Source organism: Phoenix dactylifera, chromosome 16, assembly GCF_009389715.1.
Source record: "Phoenix dactylifera cultivar Barhee BC4 chromosome 16, palm_55x_up_171113_PBpolish2nd_filt_p, whole genome shotgun sequence".
Classification (NCBI taxonomy): Eukaryota; Viridiplantae; Streptophyta; class Magnoliopsida; order Arecales; family Arecaceae; genus Phoenix; species Phoenix dactylifera.
The window spans coordinates 7,201,885-7,222,754 of NC_052407.1; the positions used below are offsets into that span (position 1 = coordinate 7,201,885).

The following is a 20,870-nucleotide window of genomic DNA, read 5'->3' on the forward strand; positions in this document are numbered from 1 at the left end:
CTATGTTGCAGTGTCTTCAGACTCGCTCAAATGCTAATTGTAACAACCTACAATCTCATTCAAAATAGTTAGTTAGGAAATATTATTTAGATTCTTTGATCCTGTATAAGTATTCAAGATCTACCGAGCGAATAACCGATGTGGAACTAAATACATGCACGTATGGGTCCTCACAACTTTATATTTTGTAATTACTTCATAAAGTATCATATGTTTGCTTAAGATGCAAGATTCTTGTAGATAACAAAATATCTCAGATATATATAAAATGTGACACGCGTCAAAATAAAGGGGCATAACAATAATTAAGTATTTTAGGAGAATCCCCGTTGCTTGCATGGCCCCATTTAAACATAATAGAATCTTGTGTGAAGATTTTAACTCGGCGACTTTTCTTTCTTTCTTTCTTTTATTTTTTTATTTTAGCCGCGATTTCTTTTTCTAACATCTTCTATATAAGACATTATTATTTTTGGAGACTAAAATAACAACAAGAAACATTTTTTTCTGAAGCTAACATAGGGATGGATTATTTGCCTCAAATAGCATGGGATCCTGAGCAGCTAAACTTTTGAAATCTTCCTTGAAAACGTGACTAAGGAACTTGCTAACCTAGCTTGAAAGCTCGGATGAAAACTCAGGAGTTAATTGAATATTTGTGAATCCCATTAATAAAAGTTCTATTCGAGTGTTGTAAAACAAATTCAATAAAATAAAACTTCGCCCATTCCTTTTTTTTTTACCACTTTGTTTCATGTTCAATTTTTCTCCCATCTTCAAGTATCCTTGATAAACATAAGTGGTCGCATTAGTTAATTAAATTTTAAATATTTTTTAGACATATCCTGCCATCTGAATATCTGTTTCACTGATCGTTGGATTTACTTCCCTACACATGTTTAAATATTAAAATAGCATTCCTATTCATAGCTACAGCTTGACATAAAACTCTTAAGCTATATATTGCAAATAATACACCACATTCTCTCCTTTAAATATAACCAATTTTATCAAATTACTAAGATGATGGCAGAATATATTCTCTTTAGAAGCCGCAAAGCTACCCTTGAATTGAACTCAACAAAAATATCCATAAAATTAAGATAACGATCACTTTTGCTTGATATTCGCAATCATGATAATATTCTCAATCAAATCCGATGATGACGGTCACATCCTAAATACTCTATGTAGGCCGAGTTGTATCATAGTACGAAGTACCTAGCTGTCTCCTTAGTTCATGAGCATGTGTCATTCTATTTTATTTTCCTTGTTACATTCATATTCCATGAGTTTGAGGATGAGATTCCTATCTAATCAATAAAGAAAGCATCGTCTCCTTGCTTAAAAGTAACTCTAAGACACGGAAACATATGATAATATCACTACTCATTCCCGTTTTTGTACTTTTGAACTATTTCATTTTTTTTCTTTCTTCCTTGTAAATTTTTTGGAGCTCTCTTATAGCGGCGACAAGTAATTTTAGTGTGAAAATATATTAAACCAGAAAAGAATAGGGTTGTAAACTATGCACATTAGAGTAGCTATTTTTGACCTGGATGGACTCAAGGCCAACTCATTGCTGATCTAGTCAGATCAATAGAATGAATTTTAGACCCAGCAGGTCATTCAAATTAGATCGGGGTCAAGTTTGATATGAACCCAATCTGAAATATTTGAATTCCAATCAGGACTAGATAAGATTCGCAGTTTGAGCCAGGTATCTTACTATTCTTTTATATATAAATATAATATTACTAAAAAAATTAAAATAAAACTAAAATGAATTAACTTAAACTTGAATTTTCATTCAACAAAATTAATTTCATGCATGTAATTGATTGTATGAATATCATTTCAAAATAATATTTGCATGTATATCCTCGTAAAACTCTGTTATTGTACAAATGCCCGTAATATAATGGGTGTTCGAACGGTGTTAAGAAAAATCATATTTATATTAATTAAAACTAAAATAAAATTTTAAAATTATGCTATTGTCCCTGTCTTCTTTCTCTACTATCGAGATCGCGATCTATTTGCATACTACCCATTAAGAGTATTTTAGTCATTTTAATTTGAAACCGTTAATTTTTTAACGTCGTTAGATAGTATGGGTGCATATGCAAAAATAAAAATAAAAAAAGGATAGAATGGCAAAACAAGTGTTTTACGAGAGCATACATGCAAATATCAATTTTGGAAAGGTATTAATACAAAATTCGATATTTAGGAGGGTATTCATGAAAAGAAAAATCAATGTTTAAATATAACTAAATGAAACTATGTCTGAGGAGATTTTTAATATAAATATGGAAGTTTATTTAATTAATTGGAAAGGATATTTATGGTAAAGGAAAGAATCTCTTGCAGATTCGGGTTTTTGAATTGGGTCAGAGTGGATTCGGGTTAGATCAGGTTCATTGCTTGTTGATCCAAACTAGATCCGGGTTGGGGTGAAAAGTACATAACCCGTGCTCGGCCGAAATTTAGACGGGTCCAACTTTTGATTTGAGGATTCTCTCAACTTGACTCATAGGTCTCAATACCGGATCTAACCGGGCTGGGAAAATGCCGGGTCATGGGTCAACCCGACCCAGTTGCAGCCCTAAATTCGCATTTCGCACGGCAGTGGCGTATCTACTGAGTCCACGCGCCCGAGTATAGCCATTTGTGGCACCTCCCAAGTCCCGATATATGCCAGCCTTGTTCCACGAAGAAAGGGAAAGGAGATAAAAGTCCGTGCTCGCGTCCCGTCTCCTTCCTCTCTGCTCTCTTAGCGCGTTATCCACGCGAAGTTTCTTCGTCTTCGGTCAACCCCGTTCCCCCCCTTACCTTCTCTGCCAATTTCTCCCACCCTCCCACCTCCTCTTCCCATCTTCCACTCTCCCACGCGTTCCTTAGAAGAATTCGAAGACGAAGCGTAGGAAGAAGTCTCCAAAATCTCGACTTCCGGCTCTTTCGGTTTTTGAGATCCCGAGATCATCCGACGGCGGCGGCGATGCTGCGATCGTGCTTCTGGCCGCTGGAGCGGTGCTTTGGGAGGCTTGGCGGCGGGGATGGGCTCTTGTGGCACCTGGACCTCAAGCCCCACGCCACCGGCGACTTCTCGATCGCCGTCGTCCAGGCCAACAACTCCCTCGAGGACCAGGGCCAGGTGTTCACATCCCCCTCCGCCACCTACGTCGGCGTATACGACGGCCACGGCGGCCCCGAGGCGTCCCGTTTCGTCAACAGCCACCTCTTCCCCTACCTCCACAGTATCGTCTCCTTCCCTCTTCCCCTCTATCCTATCATCAGAAACCCTTCTTGATGCGTTAATCGACCCTTTTCTCGACTCGGTCGTCAAAATCGGTTTTTTATCTGATGTAATCTGGCCTTAATTGGGCAGAGTTCGCGACGGAGCAAGGGGGATTGTCTGCGGACGTGATAAAGAAGGCATTCGACGCGACGGAGGAGGAGTTCTTGCATCTGGTGAAGCGATCATGGCTGTCGCGGCCCCAGATCGCGTCGGTGGGGTCGTGCTGCCTCGTGGGGGCGATCACGGACGACACGATCTACGTGGCGAACCTGGGGGACTCTCGGGCCGTGCTCGGCCGCCGGAGCACCAACGGAAGGGCGGTGGTCGCCGAGCGGCTGTCCACCGACCACAACGTCGCCGTAGAGGAGGTCCGGAAGGAGCTCGCCGCGCTCCACCCGGACGATTCCCACATCGTGGTACACAGCCGAGGGGTCTGGCGGATTAAGGGGATCATTCAGGTGAGGAAACCCTTGCCCTCTTCTTTACCGTTTCTAATAATTTTCTTTTAATTTCTTAAATTTCTGTATTTATTGGGGTTTAATTTTTCCCTAGAGCTTATCATTTATCAACACAAGCTGCCATGGATGATAATTAGATTTGTTAAAAGCGTCACAATTTTCTTTTCCTGAAAAAAAAGGAAGGCACAAATTTTCAGATTTCTCTAAGTTTCGAGGTATGATTTGTAGGGTAATGAGATTTATATAGGTATTGGAGTGTGCATTTGTTCTCTCATGTCAGCCTGTTATGAGTTCATGCAGAGTAGATACTATCGTATCTTGGAAGCAGACCAGAACATGATTTTGATTAGTTAACTGTTTGTTGTCACGCATTCCTTGCAGAGCACAGAGTTTAGACTGTTGAAATTTATATTTTCTTGTTTCTCTGATTTATTTCTCATTTTATTTGCATTCATTTGGTTGAGATTTTTTGGGCTGAACTGCAGTTCTATACAGCAAATTCTAAAGCATGAATTTGATGGTCTCGATGATTCGTGTCGATGATATGTGTTATTCTGGAGATGTTTTAAATTAAGAAAATGCCAAAGATCACCCTTTGGATCACTGCTTGGTTGACCGGTCTGATGTGGAAATGAGCTGAGCAGCAGGCAGGGATTGACGGACGCCACCGACCCTGCAGTGTACTGCTCCAATCCCTAACTGCTGCGTTAAACCAGTGAACTGAGCAGTAATCTGACAGGTGAACAGTAGTGGTGCTCTTTTAACTATATCGCTGTATGGGCAACTTCTTTCATGTCTGTGCTTCATGACCTGTTTGTCAGTTGATAGTTTGCTTCATCATTATGTTGCCTAGCCCTATTAGTATGTTCATATAATTTCTCTAATCAGTGTTTAGTTCTGTTGGTAGAACTCTGACATGAAACTATCTTAGCATGGCTTTCTGTATTCCACTTAGATCATCTTATGTAATTAATATATGTGGTCAAATAGATTGGGGAATCAAACCATGTGATTGACCTTTGACATCTAAACTTCTTATATTAATTGATCCAGGAGAATCTTACACATTTCCTCATTGAGCTAACGGCCCAAGGTAAGATGGATTGGTTTTTGACTGAAAATGCTCCATGCAGATCAAGCTTTTTGCATAGAATCATTGAAATAGCAACCTACTAGTGGATGTCATTACTGCAGATGGATGTGAGACTATCAAATTAATTAGTTTTTCCTTAATTCCTCAGTAGTTTTTCTTTTGGTTCTTGTAATACTGTCGTCCATTCTGAGTTCGAATTTGTTTTCTCCCCTTTTATGACTATTGTTTTTTAAATATCACCATTCCAATCAACTCATCTAATTTATTTTTATGTTTAGTTTCTACTGCTGTGATACTTGGGTATTGCCTATTGTTATCATAAGGTCAATCTTTCCAAACAGTATCTAATCTGTTGTTAGGTCGGTGGTGTGCTCGTGTCAAGATGCTTTAGTTCAGCTTGTTTTAAAAAAGCAATGTTCCTCTTCCAGGGTGAAATCCCAACCTTTTATGTCCTGTACATGGATGCATCTACACTGCATTCTTTTGTCATCATTGACTGGAAATCATTTTTTCAAAAGCAATAATGGTATGCATAACCTACTTTGGAGATTGAGGCATTATCATATTTTATGATGGTATGTGTCTTAAGCCGATAATTGCAACCAACTCCAGTGTATAGGCATTCAGTCTTTGACATGGATGGCCTTTTGGTGTTGTGGCTAAGAAAAGGTGTGGGCATTTCTTTTGACTTCGAGCATCTGCTTTATTATCAACATCATCATGCAACACCATTTTTGATAATTGCATAGGCTAAATGACTTTGTGTAGCTTGGGTTATTATAACCTACTATTTAGTGCCGAGCTTTTCTTTTTCTCCTTCGAGAAACAGCTAATAGATATTCTGAATTCAAGTTCATGAATTCTGTAGACAAATTTTTATCTTATTTGCACTTTATATTTTTTGGGCTTGGTTGGTCAGAGTTCTGAAGAGTGGGAGCTTTGGTGGCTGTGAGTTTGGGCTGCCAGCACCGTGTAAGACTCTGAGGGCTCTCCGTAGTTATAGCTCAAAGTGAAGAGATGATTGTCTTGATATTTTAGGCGACAATGTTGAGATTTTCTGTTTTGCATGCATAGTTAACATGCTTATGTGCCACCTGATATCTTCACATATGACATACGTTGTGGTTTGACTGACCTTAGCTGACTGCTTTAAACATGTAATCTTTAAAAATAACTCATATGAAATCTCTGACACTGTACAAATCAAATGGTTATGGCTTCTAATGCATAAAGCTATGCATTGTTATCTATGATGTGCATGCATGAGGACTTTGGTCCTATATGAAATAAATTTTAAATGCAGATGAGAGATGACAGGTTTACAATGAAAATGATTTATAGCTAACCCTGCTATCTGCCCTCTGGTCAGGTATCAAGGTCCATTGGAGATGTCTACCTGAAGAAACCCGAGTTCAGTAGGGACCCATTATTCCAGCATTCTGTTTCTCCTATTCCATTGAAGCGAGCGGTTATGACTGCAGAGCCATCAATCCAGACCCATAAGCTTAAACCAAATGACTTATTTTTGATATTTGCATCAGATGGGCTCTGGGAGCAATTAAGTGATGAGGCTGCAGTTGAGATAGTCTTCAAGAACCCAAGAGCAGTAAGCCCTCTTTTTTTTCCATTTCTTTATTCTAACATGTTGACCAATTTTTCGTATCTAATCATTCCCTTCTCGTAGCAATCTAAGCATTCCGCATTGATGTTAAAATTTTTGCAGGGAATAGCAAAGAGATTAGTGAGAGCTGCCATTAACGAGGCTGCAAGAAAAAGGGAAATGAGATACGATGATATAAAACGGATAGAGAAGGGAGTAAGGCGCCATTTTCATGATGATATCACTGTTATAGTGATCTATCTCGATCAGCACCGGCAAGGTGGTCAATCCAGATTTAATGTGAGGACTTACGACTGCACTAGCGCACCTGTCGATGTATTCTCTCTAAACTCTGATGAATCAGAAGACCCTCTTCGATCGGTAGGTTCAAAACTGGACGTACATGATTCCTACATACGTATATGAAATGAGTTGTGTTGGATGTCACTTGCCCTTATAGCTGACACTAACAAAGGTGGTGAACAGAAGAGTTTTGAATAAGAATTTGAGATGTGGTGTACATAATAATGTTTGTTGAGCTTGTTGACATGGATAAAATTTTTGGTGCTCATTACATTTTTTCCTTCTGTACATCAATTTTCTCTTATAGTTTTTGAGAGGGTTCTTTCATCGAATGCATTTGGATTTGGTTGTCAGAAAGTTGTCATCAGCTGTCCCTGAGTGCTTTTCTGTGACTTTGCACTTTGAAATAGGCTCAACCAACCCTGGCACCAGTACTTCTTTACAGATAGATTAACATGGTGGCCTTCGCTTTACCAGTACTCTACCTCAAGCTTTGATCACGGAATTTGGTTGTTTTACTTGAGCTTTCTTAAGCTTGCCTTGAGATAAAATGAACTATAACATTATATTCACTTTACTCTTCTTTCATTTTCTCTGGTAATAAGAGCAACGAAGGGAATTCCAATTACATCCATTGCTGTTCATTCATCCAAGCTCTCAAACTCACCCCGTCATCCTGATTAGAGAGTAGTTAAAGCCAGCCCACTCCACTGTTAATGTTGGCACTCCGATTATCACCGCTGCTGGGCACCACGACCCCGACCATTAACGCTTAAAGACGAGACTAGCGCAAGCAAAGATGGAGGAGATAAAGAAAAGAAAAAAAGAAGGGGGAAAGGGCGCCTAACCAAGCAACCATTGTTGTTATCGGTCCATGTTGATAAAGCAAATACATTATTCTTAATCAACTTCTCTTGCAGTAAAGAGGTGAAAGTTTCGAGCAGCCATTATTCTTCTTATTTGGTCCATGTTGATAAGGCAAATTCATTCCTCCTCATCAACTTCTCTTGCAAAAAGGAGATGAAAGTTTCGGGGCTGGACATATGCGTGATACAAAGACAATATCATTTAATACTTATGATTTTATAACTTTTTTCAATACTAGAAGTTATTTTTTGTAGCATTCATGAATGTAATGCTTTCTTTAATGTTTCTTATGCTATGACAAGTTTAAATTATTTCTTCTGGTAAGTGTAGCAAGAGAGAGGAACGGGAGGAGCACAAAATGTTTAGAAAAAAATACGGAGTCATCCTCTCAATTTTGGGCCAATCTCGATGACATCTTCTCACTTTTAAAAAGTTTCAAATAGATTCTTCATGTTTGCAAACTGTTTTAAACTAATCCTATTGTTCATGCATGACCATCACATAGTAAAATAAATTTATATTATGACCAACCTGCCCTTCGTATCATAAAAATATCACCCATCACATAGTGGTGTCAGGACTCACCTTACTTCGACTGTTGGATCATCCATTGCACAAAACCTAAAGTGCTCCAAATTTCTTTATTCATCTGCATGCATAAATCTCAAGGCGACCAGTGCATAGCCAGAATTATCCATCTACCCAGCACAAATCTCAAAGCAACAAGGGGGATGATGTAGATTATTTATCCGTCTACATAAATCTCAAAGCGACCATATGGATGATTCAGATTATTCATCCTTCTGCATGAATATTCAAACAAATAGGGGATGATCGAGATTGATCATCCACTTGCACGTATATCTAAGTTTAGATTATTCATCTATTTGTATAGATCTCAAAGCTAGGCGGATGAATTAGATTCGTGCAAAAAAAGAGATGGCGAGGGCTTTTCCTCCAATCTAGCCACTATTAGTGTTGCTTCCTTCTTCAATAGGGGGTTGTAGTTGTCGGAGATCTCAATGCAATCAATAGAGGCGAGAGGGCAAGTGGGCGGCGGGAGTGGGAGCTGTGGATCGTTCGAGCTCAAAAGATTGGGGGTTTGGTGTAGTGAGAATGGATCGGGTAAGCTGGAGAGATCGAAACTACACCACCCTAGAGATCATCGATGCAAAATTCGAAGTGGGAGATCAATAGATTAGAGAAAACTAGGGGGGAAATAGGGTTTGGGAGGATGGAGAGCCTTGGATTTTGGAAAAAAGAGAGCAATTTGCGGAAGTTGAGGGGGATTAGCTCACCGATGTTTCCACGAGAGGCTCATGGTGTCGTCGTGTGTGCTCTCCATCGGCCATTGGCAACTTGGAGGAAGAGGAAGAAGAGGAGAAAAGGTGATTCGAAGGAGATGATGCTTGCATAGATCTTAAAGCAACAATGGATGATCCAGACATTCATTCACTTGCATAGGTCTCAAAGCAACTATAGGGCTCGTTTGGTTCGTGGCAAGCATTTTTCCTTCTAAGAATATGATTTCTGGAAAACAAATTTCCAAAAATAGGATGTCTAGGAAAGTACTTTTGGCATGTTTGATTGACCATGGGAAAGTGACAAATTTTCAAAGTGCTTATGTTTAGTTGGCCATCCACTTTCCTAGGAAAGTTATGTATAATTTCTATTATGCCCTTAATAAAAATTAGGTCTTTAATGCCTCTTTAATGTTTCTTTAATGCTAAAGAGTTTTTTTGGGAAAAATTAAAAATAGAGTGATTCTCGTCCCATGTTTCTTATGGAAAAATAACTTTTCCATGTTTCTCATGGGAAAGCCATGAAATGTGGGAATCATATTCCCATGGGAATACAACTTTTCCGTATCTTTCCTTTGAAAACTCCAACCAAACAAGAGGCATCTCATTATTTTTCCGTTGACCACACTTTTCTCCTTTCTTTTCCCGCGAACTAAACGAGCCCATAGATAATTTAGATATTCATCTGCTTGCATAGATATCAAAACAACTACAAATAATTCAGATATTCATCTGTTTGCATAGATCTCAAAGCAAATGTGGACGATCTAAATGTTCAGCCGCCGACATGGATCTCAAAGTAATTAGTGGATGTTCAAGATTGCTCATCCACCTAAATATCAAGGCTCAATCTAATTAAATCAGGCCAAATCAAATGAACCTCCCACAACAATAAACTTACGATACAATTAGGTTTGGGATAACCTTGATATATTGAAAGATTTGAAGGTGCTGAGAAATCAAATGTGTATCACGGTGGCGACATTTTGATATTAAATCTTTAGCGATACTAGTTGCGTGGATTTTGTTTAGGGTCAAGCAAGGGATCTAGTTTGTGTTTCTGTGTTGAAGGTTATTTCCGTTGGCATCAGTTATGACCTTTGCGCTCAGTTACAATATGCTTGGGATGCTTTATTCTCTATCTTGTCAAAGTTTTGTTGGCTTATGATAGGCACCAAGTAACTTTCAAAATTTTATAACTAAGTTGAAAATTAATTATTCTTACCTCTTAATCTCATCCTTTCTCATCGATTTATGTTGTAAATTTATGAAATTAATGTATCTCAGTTGGTTGCCATTATTTTCTTCATCCAATTAACCCGAGTAAATATGTACTTTTGAACCTTTGCCACTCTTTGTCCTTCTTATTTATGTTTGTATTTTGTTTTTTTTTCTTTTATAATGAGATATTAGGCCCTTGTACGATACAGTTTATTAGGGTGTTTTTAAACTTTTGCCCAAGCATATTCCTCAATTCTTATGATTTTAATATTTTCTTCATCTAATTTCTCACTAAAATAACAACTTATTTAACCGAGAAGGTGAATTTCCGATAATCTTGCTATTTAGTTTATAAAAATGCCCCAAATTTTTATTTTCTTTTGCCATAACCTATAAAGCTATAGCTTTCTATCCTACCTAGAGAAGAATAAACTAAAAATTGAATAATTTTTCATACAAAAACTAATGTAGCTGAGCTAAAAAAGTGCTTCGTTGATGAAAAACTTTGATGGAAAAAGTCAAGCAACTCGAATTTAAACTCTCCTATTACTATACTTTGTGCTAGTTTGAGAGAAATTAGTACCAAACATAGGTATACAAAATATAGTAAAACATTTATATAATGATTTTTTTAGAAGTACTTTAGATATCACCTCATGAATAATCGTACCAATATAGATATCAGTGATGGGCTGAATGGTAAAAAGGGCTCGACCAACTCTGTTTCATTTGCTCATATACCGTATTAATTCTCGACTCCCGCATCAACCTGCCGGGCGGTAATCTCACGGCTGATGGGAATATTTCTGCTCCAGATTTCCGTGTTTCACCGACTGTGCTAGTTTGTATATCATATGGACCAAGTTCAGATCCTTCTCACCACCGTCAGATCCATATCTAACGCTGCTGAAGCTCAGAATCACGTGACCCTTCCCGGCACCCAACTGCGTGGGACCTACGCAACTGGATCCCAGCAATGTTCGAAGCGCCTCCCGTTTACTTGCCGTTTGGTCATTCCCCTCGCCGTGGGCCAGCACTCTCTTACGGATACCCGTATCAAAATATCTATGCGATCTTCTAAGATCACCAACCATCCAATCAATCAACTTTTGCGGATCTTGACACCAGAAATAACGATCACGATAGCTTATCATGTCCGAGACTGACGGCCATCGAGAACCCGCATATTATTTTTATGATCTTCTACAAAAAGTTGGCGTTGTCCATGGAACATCCCCTATCTCAAGAAAAGAGAAGGGAAAAAGAACCTATATTTTCACTCCCTTCACCACCAACTCACCGCCTTTCTTCCACCCCTCACTGACTCAGTAAAATCGTAGCATCGGTCATGGGAGTGTGCATATAAAAAAAAAGGGGCGGCAATTAGAAAAGTGGATAGGGCAGAGGACCGGAGGAAAACCCCAAATCTCCCCCTCGACCTCCCGTTCTTTTTTCTTGCCCGCTTTCGTGTGATCTCGTCTCCGCTCCCTTCGCCGACGAGCGGCCAAGGCGAATTTGGGAAAGCTCTTCGCCGCTTCTCGCCGAGAGAGAGAGAGCTCTCCATGGCGTCCGCTAGCGAGAGGCTGGAGCTCGCCAAGCTCTGCAGCACTCGCAACTGGTCCAAGGCCATTCGCGTCCTCGACTCCCTCCTCGCCCAGTCCTCCTCGGTCCAGGACATCTGGTTGCCACCGATCTCCCCATTCTTCTCCCTTTCTGTTCTTTTTGTCTCGATATCTTGCTCCTTGTGGAGTTCGTCGATTTTTTTGTTGATCTTTGTTAAGAACTTAAGATCGAATCTCCCGAGGGAATATCGGAGTATTTATAATTTGTTTTGGTTCTGCAGCAATCGAGCTTTTTGCTATAGCCAGTTGGAGTTACACAAACATGTGATCAAGGACTGTGACAGGGCACTGCAGCTAGATCCTAAGGCTCTTCAAGCTTATATCCTCAAAGGTTGGTCGATTCTACAGAACTTGGCTGCTCTAATTTCTTCATGGTTTATGTTTTAGTTTTTTGTTTCTTTTTGGGTTTTTGAAACATGAATTGCAAATCAGTGAGATACTTGCCATTTTGGATTCTTGTATTTTGCATTTGATTTCTCTGTTCTATAAAAGATATTAAAAAACCCTAAAATTTGCACTGAAAACTGTAGTCCGAAACCAGAGCTTTTCATTTTCTGTTTGATCCCTAAACATGAATGACGTCAACTAGTGGCAGAAATTTTGGTATGATTTGATAAACAATATTTGGATTCAACTAATTAGGAAATGTCAGCATCTGGGACAAATATAGATGGATAGGGTGGCTGGGCTGCTGAGCATTCAAACACTCCCATTCAATTTATGATTTTCAGTTGATGGTCGGTCCACTCTTAAAGTGAATCAGAAACTAGGTTCTTACTTCCGGTAAGTGCAAGTGTGAGAATTCTAGTTTGAGAGGTTCTATCTTTAGTGCCTAAGTATTGGAGGAATCAAATGAGCATATGGTAGGAGTAGGCTTAATTTAACAATGGGAATAATCCATCAAGCTGGATCTCTAAGGTGAAAGGGTTCGTCAACTTCTAGTTGCGATGGGTTATCAGAAGGCCATCTTAGCATTCTTTTGTTTGGAAGGAACATCAAGCTAATGTCTTGGACAGACACAAGGTGGTTCTTCTATGGGATATCTCTAACAAAGGCATATTTCTGTGCTTTAGACTGATTGAGGATGATGGTTTTGACATGTTCAAATGGCAAAATGTTACAATCCTTATTGAGAAAAAAGGGCTCTTGGCTTCATAAATGCGCAACTGGTTTATCACCATAAGTCCTTAGGTTTTCTTAATTTTCTTATCCAATGTCAAGGTTATCAATTGCCTAAAGTTTTGCTTATTTACTGTTGCAAATTCATGGAAATAGAAGGATACTATTCCAGGCTGATGGCTGGCATAAAAATGGTTGTGATATGGTGCTTGGGATTTAGTGTTCCTGACAATGGCCTAGCAAACTTCAAATTACTTGTGGATTCTTGCAGTGGTTAAATAATTATATTCTTTGGAGCCTAGAGGGATGGTGCATCAGAATTGTTTGACTCAAGCTTGCTAATTGCCACTCTATGGAAAGGTTTCTTTGGTCCTGTAGCAAGAGTGTGAGACATGCCTTTCTGGATTATAATCTGCACATTTTTAAATGCTAAAAAGAACCCTTTGTTGGAGTAATTTACTTGATTGAGTTGGAAACATTACTGCTTTACCTCCAAATTGTGCACAAAATTATACTTTGGCAGAGCATATGTCATTGCTTACAAATGTTAGGAAAAACAAGCACTGATGCTCTATATATGAATTTGTAATGTCCACCTTAATGAGACCACATGTGAGGCTTGCGGGTGTTTGAGGTTTATAAAGTTAAGTGGAAGTTTGTCTTTATTATGGAGCTTCTGGACGAAGGGATGGTTTAGGATACATTCCTTGTAGTGATGATTAAAGAGATACTTGATGAGTATACTACTAGCAAATGAGCACATCTCACACGCATGTGAGAGTTAATTATAAAGAAAGCATGAATAGAGATTAAAATTAAAAAAGAAACAAATTAAATACATAAAATTGAATTATAAAGAATACACCAATTTTAAAGTAAAAATATGAGATGCAAAATGCAAAAATAAGGGAAAATAATGAAAATAAATAAATATATAATATTGAAATTAGATAATCTTAAATACAACAAAAGTACAAACATGAAATAATAGAATCAATAAAGCATAAAAAGCATAAAAAAATACATATAAAGTATAAAATAGAATATTAAATGTATATTAGCTAAATTGAAGAAAAAAATAAAAAAAAAAAATAAAAAAATAAAAAAATAAAGATAAACTCTCAAAAAATATAAGTAAAATGAAAAAGATTATAACCAGGTTTTGTTTTTGGCGATCAAAGAGGAGCTCTTGGCAAGTATTAGAGGACCAAACTCACAATCTTTTGCTTAGAAGGGGCTTAGGGTGTGAAGAGAGTGACTTGGTCCAATTTAGGCAGATTGGATTGCAAAGGGGGAGAAAGAGAAGGGGCAGGAGGAAAGAGAGTAGATTGTGGGCACTTAAGTGAGATTTCATGTTTCTACATGCGGCAAGCGAGCGAGCGAGCGAGAGAGAGATGTTAGTGGACAAACCATCTTCCCATTTATATATATGCTATTGTAATATAATTGTTCTACTTATGGTAAGATGAATTTGCATAGGAAATTTAGACATCCATCATATGTTACATAAAATCCTAACAAATGGCTGTGATATTAATTTGAATGGGATAGAGGACGGATGTGCATGAGTGTGTGGTAAGATAAAGAGAGGCATCTATTTTTATGGTAAGATAAGGCATTAGTGTAATCTTGGTGAGGCATCTAAATATAGGCACTATATCTTCTTATTCTTCTAATTTTGCATGTCCGTGAGATGAGAAAGTGACATGAGGTACTAACAAAATATTTATTGGGCAAGATTATGCAGGGATTTTTTTTTCCAAGTCAAGGATATTTAGAGAAAAAAAGATAGAGGAAATCTTGATGTAACATTCTAAATTTGAAAGCTTTTTTCTAGAGAAAACATAATATAGGTCATTGGAACATAATTTCTATAGTTGATGTTCATTCTGGACGTCATTGAATTGGTGTTCCTAAGGTCATTTATCCTACTGTACTTATGATGACCACAACACATTTCCTGTTTTGCCAATTCACGTAATAATGTGCCTGCCACAATTCAAAGCATCAGAACTGACAGCTTCACCAAGTTTGATGATTCATCCTTTTCTTTTTTATGATCTTCGTATTTATCTTTTTGTGGAATGTTCTTCAACATTTTATTGACTATGAACTTCCCATTTGACCGCCAATAGTGTAAATGGCAGCTAGATCCTGAGTTTAATGATTCATCCTAGTTGTTTTTAATGATCTTTCTGCACATTTATTGGGGAATTACGCTTTATTGTGGAATGATGCTGTCAACATATATGGATGACTATGAACTTCCGTTTGACCATCGATTGTGTGTCAAAAAGTCTGGGTACCTTTTGGGCCTGACAAGGTGGAATACCTTGGAAATATCATTTCTTGTTGGGAATTTGCCACAGACACAAGTGGAGTGCAAGGCTTGTCAGTAATGCCAACACATTTCCAAGCAGTGATCAACTTGACCAATTATATGAGGAAAAATAGTTAACTTTGGCGATGCATCAACATAGTTAATAATACATCAATGAGACTATGTTGCCGTGCTAGTTTGCTTACAAATAATTGGCGAGTCCTCAAATCATATAAAACTATTCAATTCTTTTTTTAAAATTGTTTTCTTTTCTGTTTCTGCAAATAATTAGAGGGGGAAGGGGAGAAGGCTTAGTTTGATTGCATAGTCATTGTGAGGTGTGATAATGTTGGTGCCAAAATAAACAAGGAGGAACCTGTCAAGAGGTCTGGATGTTTTCATTCCCATTGTACTTCATGTTCCAAGTTCATTTTTCAGAGTCCTCTCCATCTCTTTCTTTTCTTTTATTCTCCTTTTGATTTATAAAGTACTAGTAAACATATGGGATCAGGTGCCAGAACCAATACCCAACCCATTGGGTCTTGCACCTATCATCTTTTTTTTTTTTTTTTTTTTAAAATTCTGCTGTTGCTGATCTATCTCTTTTTAGCTTGCAAAATGGGACTAGAGTTTTAATATACAGCGCAGTCAGTTTTTCCAATCTGCACCGTGGAAAATTGCTGAAGTATTGCACAATATGGGTTATATGTGCCAGTAGATATCTATGGGCTGTAACACAGTTTTGTACTCCTGTACTCTGCTGGTAATCTAGCAACAAAGCATTTCTTGTATGGTTACATTTGATTTGCCTCAATGTTCTAATCCTTGGCCCCACGCTGTCCGTAAAGGTTGAGTGTCTCGTCTTGGCCATTATCCTCTTTAAATTGTATTTTTTATTTGAAAATGTATGTACTTTAGACAAGGTTCGCTGAACCGGTATTGTGACCCATATTGGTTGGCTACCAGTATGGTACAGTATACATCCGTACCATGCCGTGTCGGGGTGTACTGAAACAGGGAGAGGGAGGGGAAGAGAGGGGGGAGAGAGAAGGGGGGGGGGAGGGGGGAGAGAGGGGGAGAGAGAACCCTAACCTTAACACTAACCCTAGGGGGTCAGAGAGAAGAAGGGGAGAAAGAGGAATAGGGAGGGGAGGGAGAGAGAGATTGAGAGTCGTACCTGGAAAACTTTGCCAAAAAAAGTGCAGGCTACAATCAGAGATGAAGGAGGTGGTAGAGGAGGCCAACCACAACCATTGGGCCGCAGGAGTTGGAATGAAGAAGGGGAGTCTTCCATGCTGAGACAAGGGTTTCAATGGGAATGAGGGAAGGCCAGCATAGGAAAGGGGATGAGCTTCTAACACATGGGACGAGGCATCCAAGAGGGGGGGGGGGAGAGTGAGAGGGAAATCGAACGAGATCGGACTAGGGGACGGCAGGAGGATGGGGGGCTCATGATTTTATTAAGGGTCGTCGTTTTGGTTCTTTACCGCCATCTTGTTGGGCTGACCTTGCTTGAGACTATCTTTATGGTGAATAATGAATCATTGTTCTCAGAGAAACTAGGTTGAATCTTAAAGACATGTATGATGAACACAAAGAAATCATATAGAAATGTAAAATTATTGGTTATGAACCTTTTGCAACGAAGTTAAGCTTTTCTTCCTCTCACTTTATAAATGTGGTTGCTATTCTTGCAATTGCAGTAACACGTGATCTGGATTGAGAAATTGTTCTGATATTTTATATTGGTGTTAGATTTCTTGTAGGTTTTTTCAAGACTTGAACCTTAATTTCAGTTAGTTATTGCTTTTTCTTTAATGATCATGTTTTTGCTGCAAGACAATGTGCTGTCCTTCTTGTTCAGCTAGCTATGAGCTTACCATAGTGATATCTTTTGCAAAGTATGAAAACCTCGGTCTAAGTGCCAATTGTATGTTCCAATACTCGTAATCAGATATTTTTTGCAATTATTAAATCGGATCCAATCTTTTGTGCTTTTTATTTCAGCTTATGCTTGCTGTTACATTATTGTCAGGTAATGCTCTGTCAGCTCTGGGAAGAAAGGAAGATGCTTTGCTTGTGTGGGAGGAAGGGTATGGAAATGCAGTTCATGAATCAACAGATTTAAAGCAGTTGCTGGAGTTGGAAGAGCTATTGGCAGTTGCTAAACAGTCTGAACCTGTTGTTTGTGAAGATCATGCCATGGATGCATCAACATGTGATACAAAAGTAGTTGTCTCTGAAAATCATGTTTTGGATTCCTCTAATACAAATATGTCAACCACTGAAAAAAAGGTTGTTGTCTGTGAAGATCATGTTATAGATTCCTCTAGTACGACGACATTGACCTCTGAGATAGGGTCTTTCATTCAAAGTAAATCAGATAATATGCATGAAAAACCTAATGATACTGCAGAAACATGCAGCAGATCCAATGAGACCATTAAAATAAATCGAAAGCTTTTTGTTGGTCTTCCAAAGACCAAGTCAATAAGCTTGGATTTTCGATTATCACGAGGCATAGCACAGGTGAGTCTGATGTGCTTTATTATCAAATTTTCTCATTTAATTTGCCCATATACGTATAAATGTTTTTATACAGGTAAGGAAATCAGCTACTGTCTCAATCAAATGAGGGTCTTATTGAACTATACAGTGGATTTAGTTTAAATTTCTCATTTTAATTTTACAAGTAAAAATTGAACTGTGTGCAGTGATGAGTTCATGGTAGTAATGTTGGGCTGTCTCTGGTCATCTTGGGATGATTTTAACTTTTTACTTATCTCTGCCTCAAAATCTTTGGGAATGTGCTTTGACAAATTGCCAAACAGTAGAAATTCAAACAATGAGGAAATATAATAAACACAAATATTTAGGATTGTGGACAAAAACGATCCTAATCAACCTTAATTTGTAATGTTTGCTAGAAACTCATCTCCAAACTAAATTAACAAGACAATAATCTTCCAATTCAAAATTGTGAGCAGTCTTTATCTCTTGGTTAGTTTGTGATACAATTGTTATTTAGAAATCATGGCTCCAGAGTTCAATATGAAGATTTTCAGATTTCAAATGAAGTCAAGCCTTTCCTTTTTTCTCTTCTCTGTTTAACTAAGTGTTTGGCACATTTCCTAGGCATCTTGAGTCATAATATTTAGTCTTTACACTTTTTGCTCAATTTCTTCTTTAAGGTACCTGAACCCTTCTTTTCTAGATACCCAATTCGTGTCATGACCTGTTGGCTCAAAACCTTGCTTAGCTGGTTAAGGAATGTAGAGCGGAGAAACCCAATATATGTTTAGGGGATAACCTAGGATTTTGAGCCAATTGCTTTGAGCTCATAAGTAAATGCCTTGACAATGGTTTTCATTTTGCCACATAGATGTCATCAAGCAAAGTAGGGAGCAAGAATTTTAATAGATGACTTCAGGATGTGTGCTCATAGATATGGTTCATCTGACTGATATGTCACCAATAGAGGAGGCATGGGTTGAGAAGGAATTGCTGGATTTTCCTTGTATGAAAATCTATCTGTCATGCACGAGAAGTTCAGAACATCCTTTTGACATTAGCATTAACACCATGCACCATGCATAAAATTGCTTCCCTATGTTGTCTACCCCTTTCTCATCCCCCACTAACCATTGGTTGAATCTTAAAACCAATTCCCTGCTTTTTGCAACATTTTCTGGCTTTCTGCTCCTTGTGGGAATAAATGGACGCATGGGAATTTCCTTTCTTTTTCTTCGAAGGTTAAAATGCTCAGTACTAGTTTCATTTGTTTTTGTATATCAGATTTTCACAAATAGGCCATGGAAGTGTGAAGAGAGATGGAATTTAGGATTTAAAAGAGAGGGTCTGAATTGCTCTTCTGCAGTCTGCAGTGAGACAGATTTGTATAAAGAGGTTAAAGAAAGCTAAAAGAAAGGTAGGCATGGATTTGCAGGTTTAGGAGTACAAGGGGAAGGTTGATAAGCTATATTCCATGGTTTCATCCAAAATTCTGATTAGCAAATCTGATATAAGAACTATATATATTTCCATCCATGGTTTTAAATCACGATGGGACGGTGGGCATCCTGGCCACCCCATCCTGTTCTTTTGAGAAAATAGGAATTGGGATAAGGGTGGGACTCCAAAACCCATCCATGCATGGAAAGAAGAAGAAAGAGGAAAGAAGGAAGGGGAAAAGGAAGAAAAGATGAAGAAAAAGGAAGGAAAGAAAGGAAGGGAGAAGAAAATAAAAAAAAGAAAGGAAGGATGAGAGAAGAAAACGAAAGAAAGGAAAGAATTATGGAAGGAAAGAAAGAAGAAGAAAAAGGAAGGAAAGGAAAAAGAATGAAAAAGAAAGGAAAGGAGAAGAAAAAGAAGGGAAGGAAAGAAGGGAAGAAGGAAGAAAAAGGAAAGAAAGGAAGAAGAAAAAGGAAAGAAAGGAAGGAAAGAAAGAAGAAAAAGAAACAAAGAAAGAAAGAAAGGAAAGAAGAAGGCGAGAGAGATAGAGGGTACTTTCCGAGATGCTTGATCGGGACGACTGCTGGGATAGAGTGAGATAGTGGGGTGCCCTTTTCAATGGAGAAACTGGGATGCCTCCATCCCATGGGATTTAAAACCTTATTACTGTCAAAATAAAGGGGACTAGATGTATTAAGTTTGGGATTTTAGTTCGAAGAATTTGGCATGTTCTATGTAGTTTAAATGGCAAACTAGAGTAGGTTTGCTAACAGAAAAATAAGGGGGAAGGAAAGATTTTGATTTAGGATGTGTTTGGTATTGCTTAAAAAAGTGCTTTTGTGACTTTTGTAGCTAAAAAGCACTTCCTTAAAAAAGTGTTTAGTCACATCATCTAAGTTCTTCTATAGGGTGAAAAGTCGAAAACACACTTTTAGAAGAAGCTAGAAAATCTAGCTTCTGGCTTCTCCTTCTCTCCTTACAAAGCCGAAACAATAGAAAACACACCCTTAGAGGAAAAGTCCTGGATAGGGCAAGAGACCTAGATGGAAGTATGGAGGGTTTGTAAAGGAATATCGTCATGCAAGTAAGATGTAGAAGCTGCTTTTGCAGGTTCTGGTGACATTTTGTGCGTGATCTAAAACAAGTGGGCGCGCACACCAGGAGTGGGGGAGCCACTTAGCCTATTATCAAATAAAATGGAATATAGATCAATCTTTACTCAGTGTCCCAGCAACTCTGGATAAAAACAAGAAATGTACAACATTCTATGACTAGATGATAGCCCCTATAACTTTTTCTAATTCAAACATCTATTGTTATTGTGTAAAACAAGCTGATTTTCTGATCTCACAAACAACAACAGCTGTTTTTAGTGCCTAGTGCTTTAAGGGTTTGGGAAGGCCCAATTGAAGCCTTATTACTAAGCAAATAATCCGGACTTGATAAAACACCCCGGGTCCAAATTTTTGTTGATACCTGTTGATTACGAAGATTTATATAGTGGGAACCCTTACATCATGTTAAAGACAGATTCTTGACATGTGTTTGTATTTTCAGACTTCCCAAAATTTACTCCATTGGCTTCATGGCAATTGATAAAGAAAAGGTTATATCATCAAGCAGTATGATAAAGAAAAGGTTATATCATCAAGCAGTATCATACTAAATGATGACGTATTTTAGTTTTCTTGATTTCATTACATATCCTTCCAAC

The 20,870-nt window shown here is 38.2% G+C and overlaps 2 protein-coding genes across 3 annotated transcripts in view; both read left to right on the plus strand.

Moving 5' to 3' along the window:
• Positions 1–2,706: 2,706 nt before the first annotated feature.
• LOC120104048 (probable protein phosphatase 2C 78) lies at positions 2,707–7,108 on the plus strand. Its single transcript, XM_039114369.1, has 4 exons — positions 2,707–3,260; positions 3,392–3,759; positions 6,222–6,458; positions 6,576–7,108. The coding sequence occupies exons 1-4, from the start codon at positions 3,002–3,004 to the stop codon at positions 6,876–6,878; spliced, it is 1,167 nt and encodes a 388-aa protein (XP_038970297.1). The 5' UTR covers positions 2,707–3,001; the 3' UTR covers positions 6,879–7,108.
• A 4,500-nt stretch (positions 7,109–11,608) lies between these two features.
• Positions 11,609–20,870, plus strand: part of LOC103700805 (suppressor of RPS4-RLD 1) — a 40,347-nt gene continuing 31,085 nt past the window's right edge. For both annotated transcript variants that reach the window (XM_026802104.2, XM_008782669.4), the window contains exons 1-3: positions 11,609–11,825; positions 11,988–12,097; positions 17,241–17,734. In XM_026802104.2, the coding sequence (XP_026657905.2) occupies positions 11,707–11,825; positions 11,988–12,097; positions 17,241–17,734 (723 nt within the window). In that variant the 5' untranslated portion in view covers positions 11,609–11,706. The remainder of the gene's footprint in view (positions 11,826–11,987; positions 12,098–17,240; positions 17,735–20,870) is intronic.

Bases quoted from the DNA above. Each gene is read 5' to 3' on its own strand.
- LOC120104048 (XM_039114369.1), top strand. From the start codon at position 3,002: ATGCTGCGATCGTGCTTCTGGCCGCTGGAGCGGTGCTTTGGGAGGCTT. The intron at 3,261-3,391 runs GTATCGTCTCCT...TTAATTGGGCAG, and splicing joins CCTCTTCCCCTACCTCCACA to AGTTCGCGACGGAGCAAGGG. The intron at 3,760-6,221 runs GTGAGGAAACCC...CCCTCTGGTCAG, and splicing joins GGATTAAGGGGATCATTCAG to GTATCAAGGTCCATTGGAGA.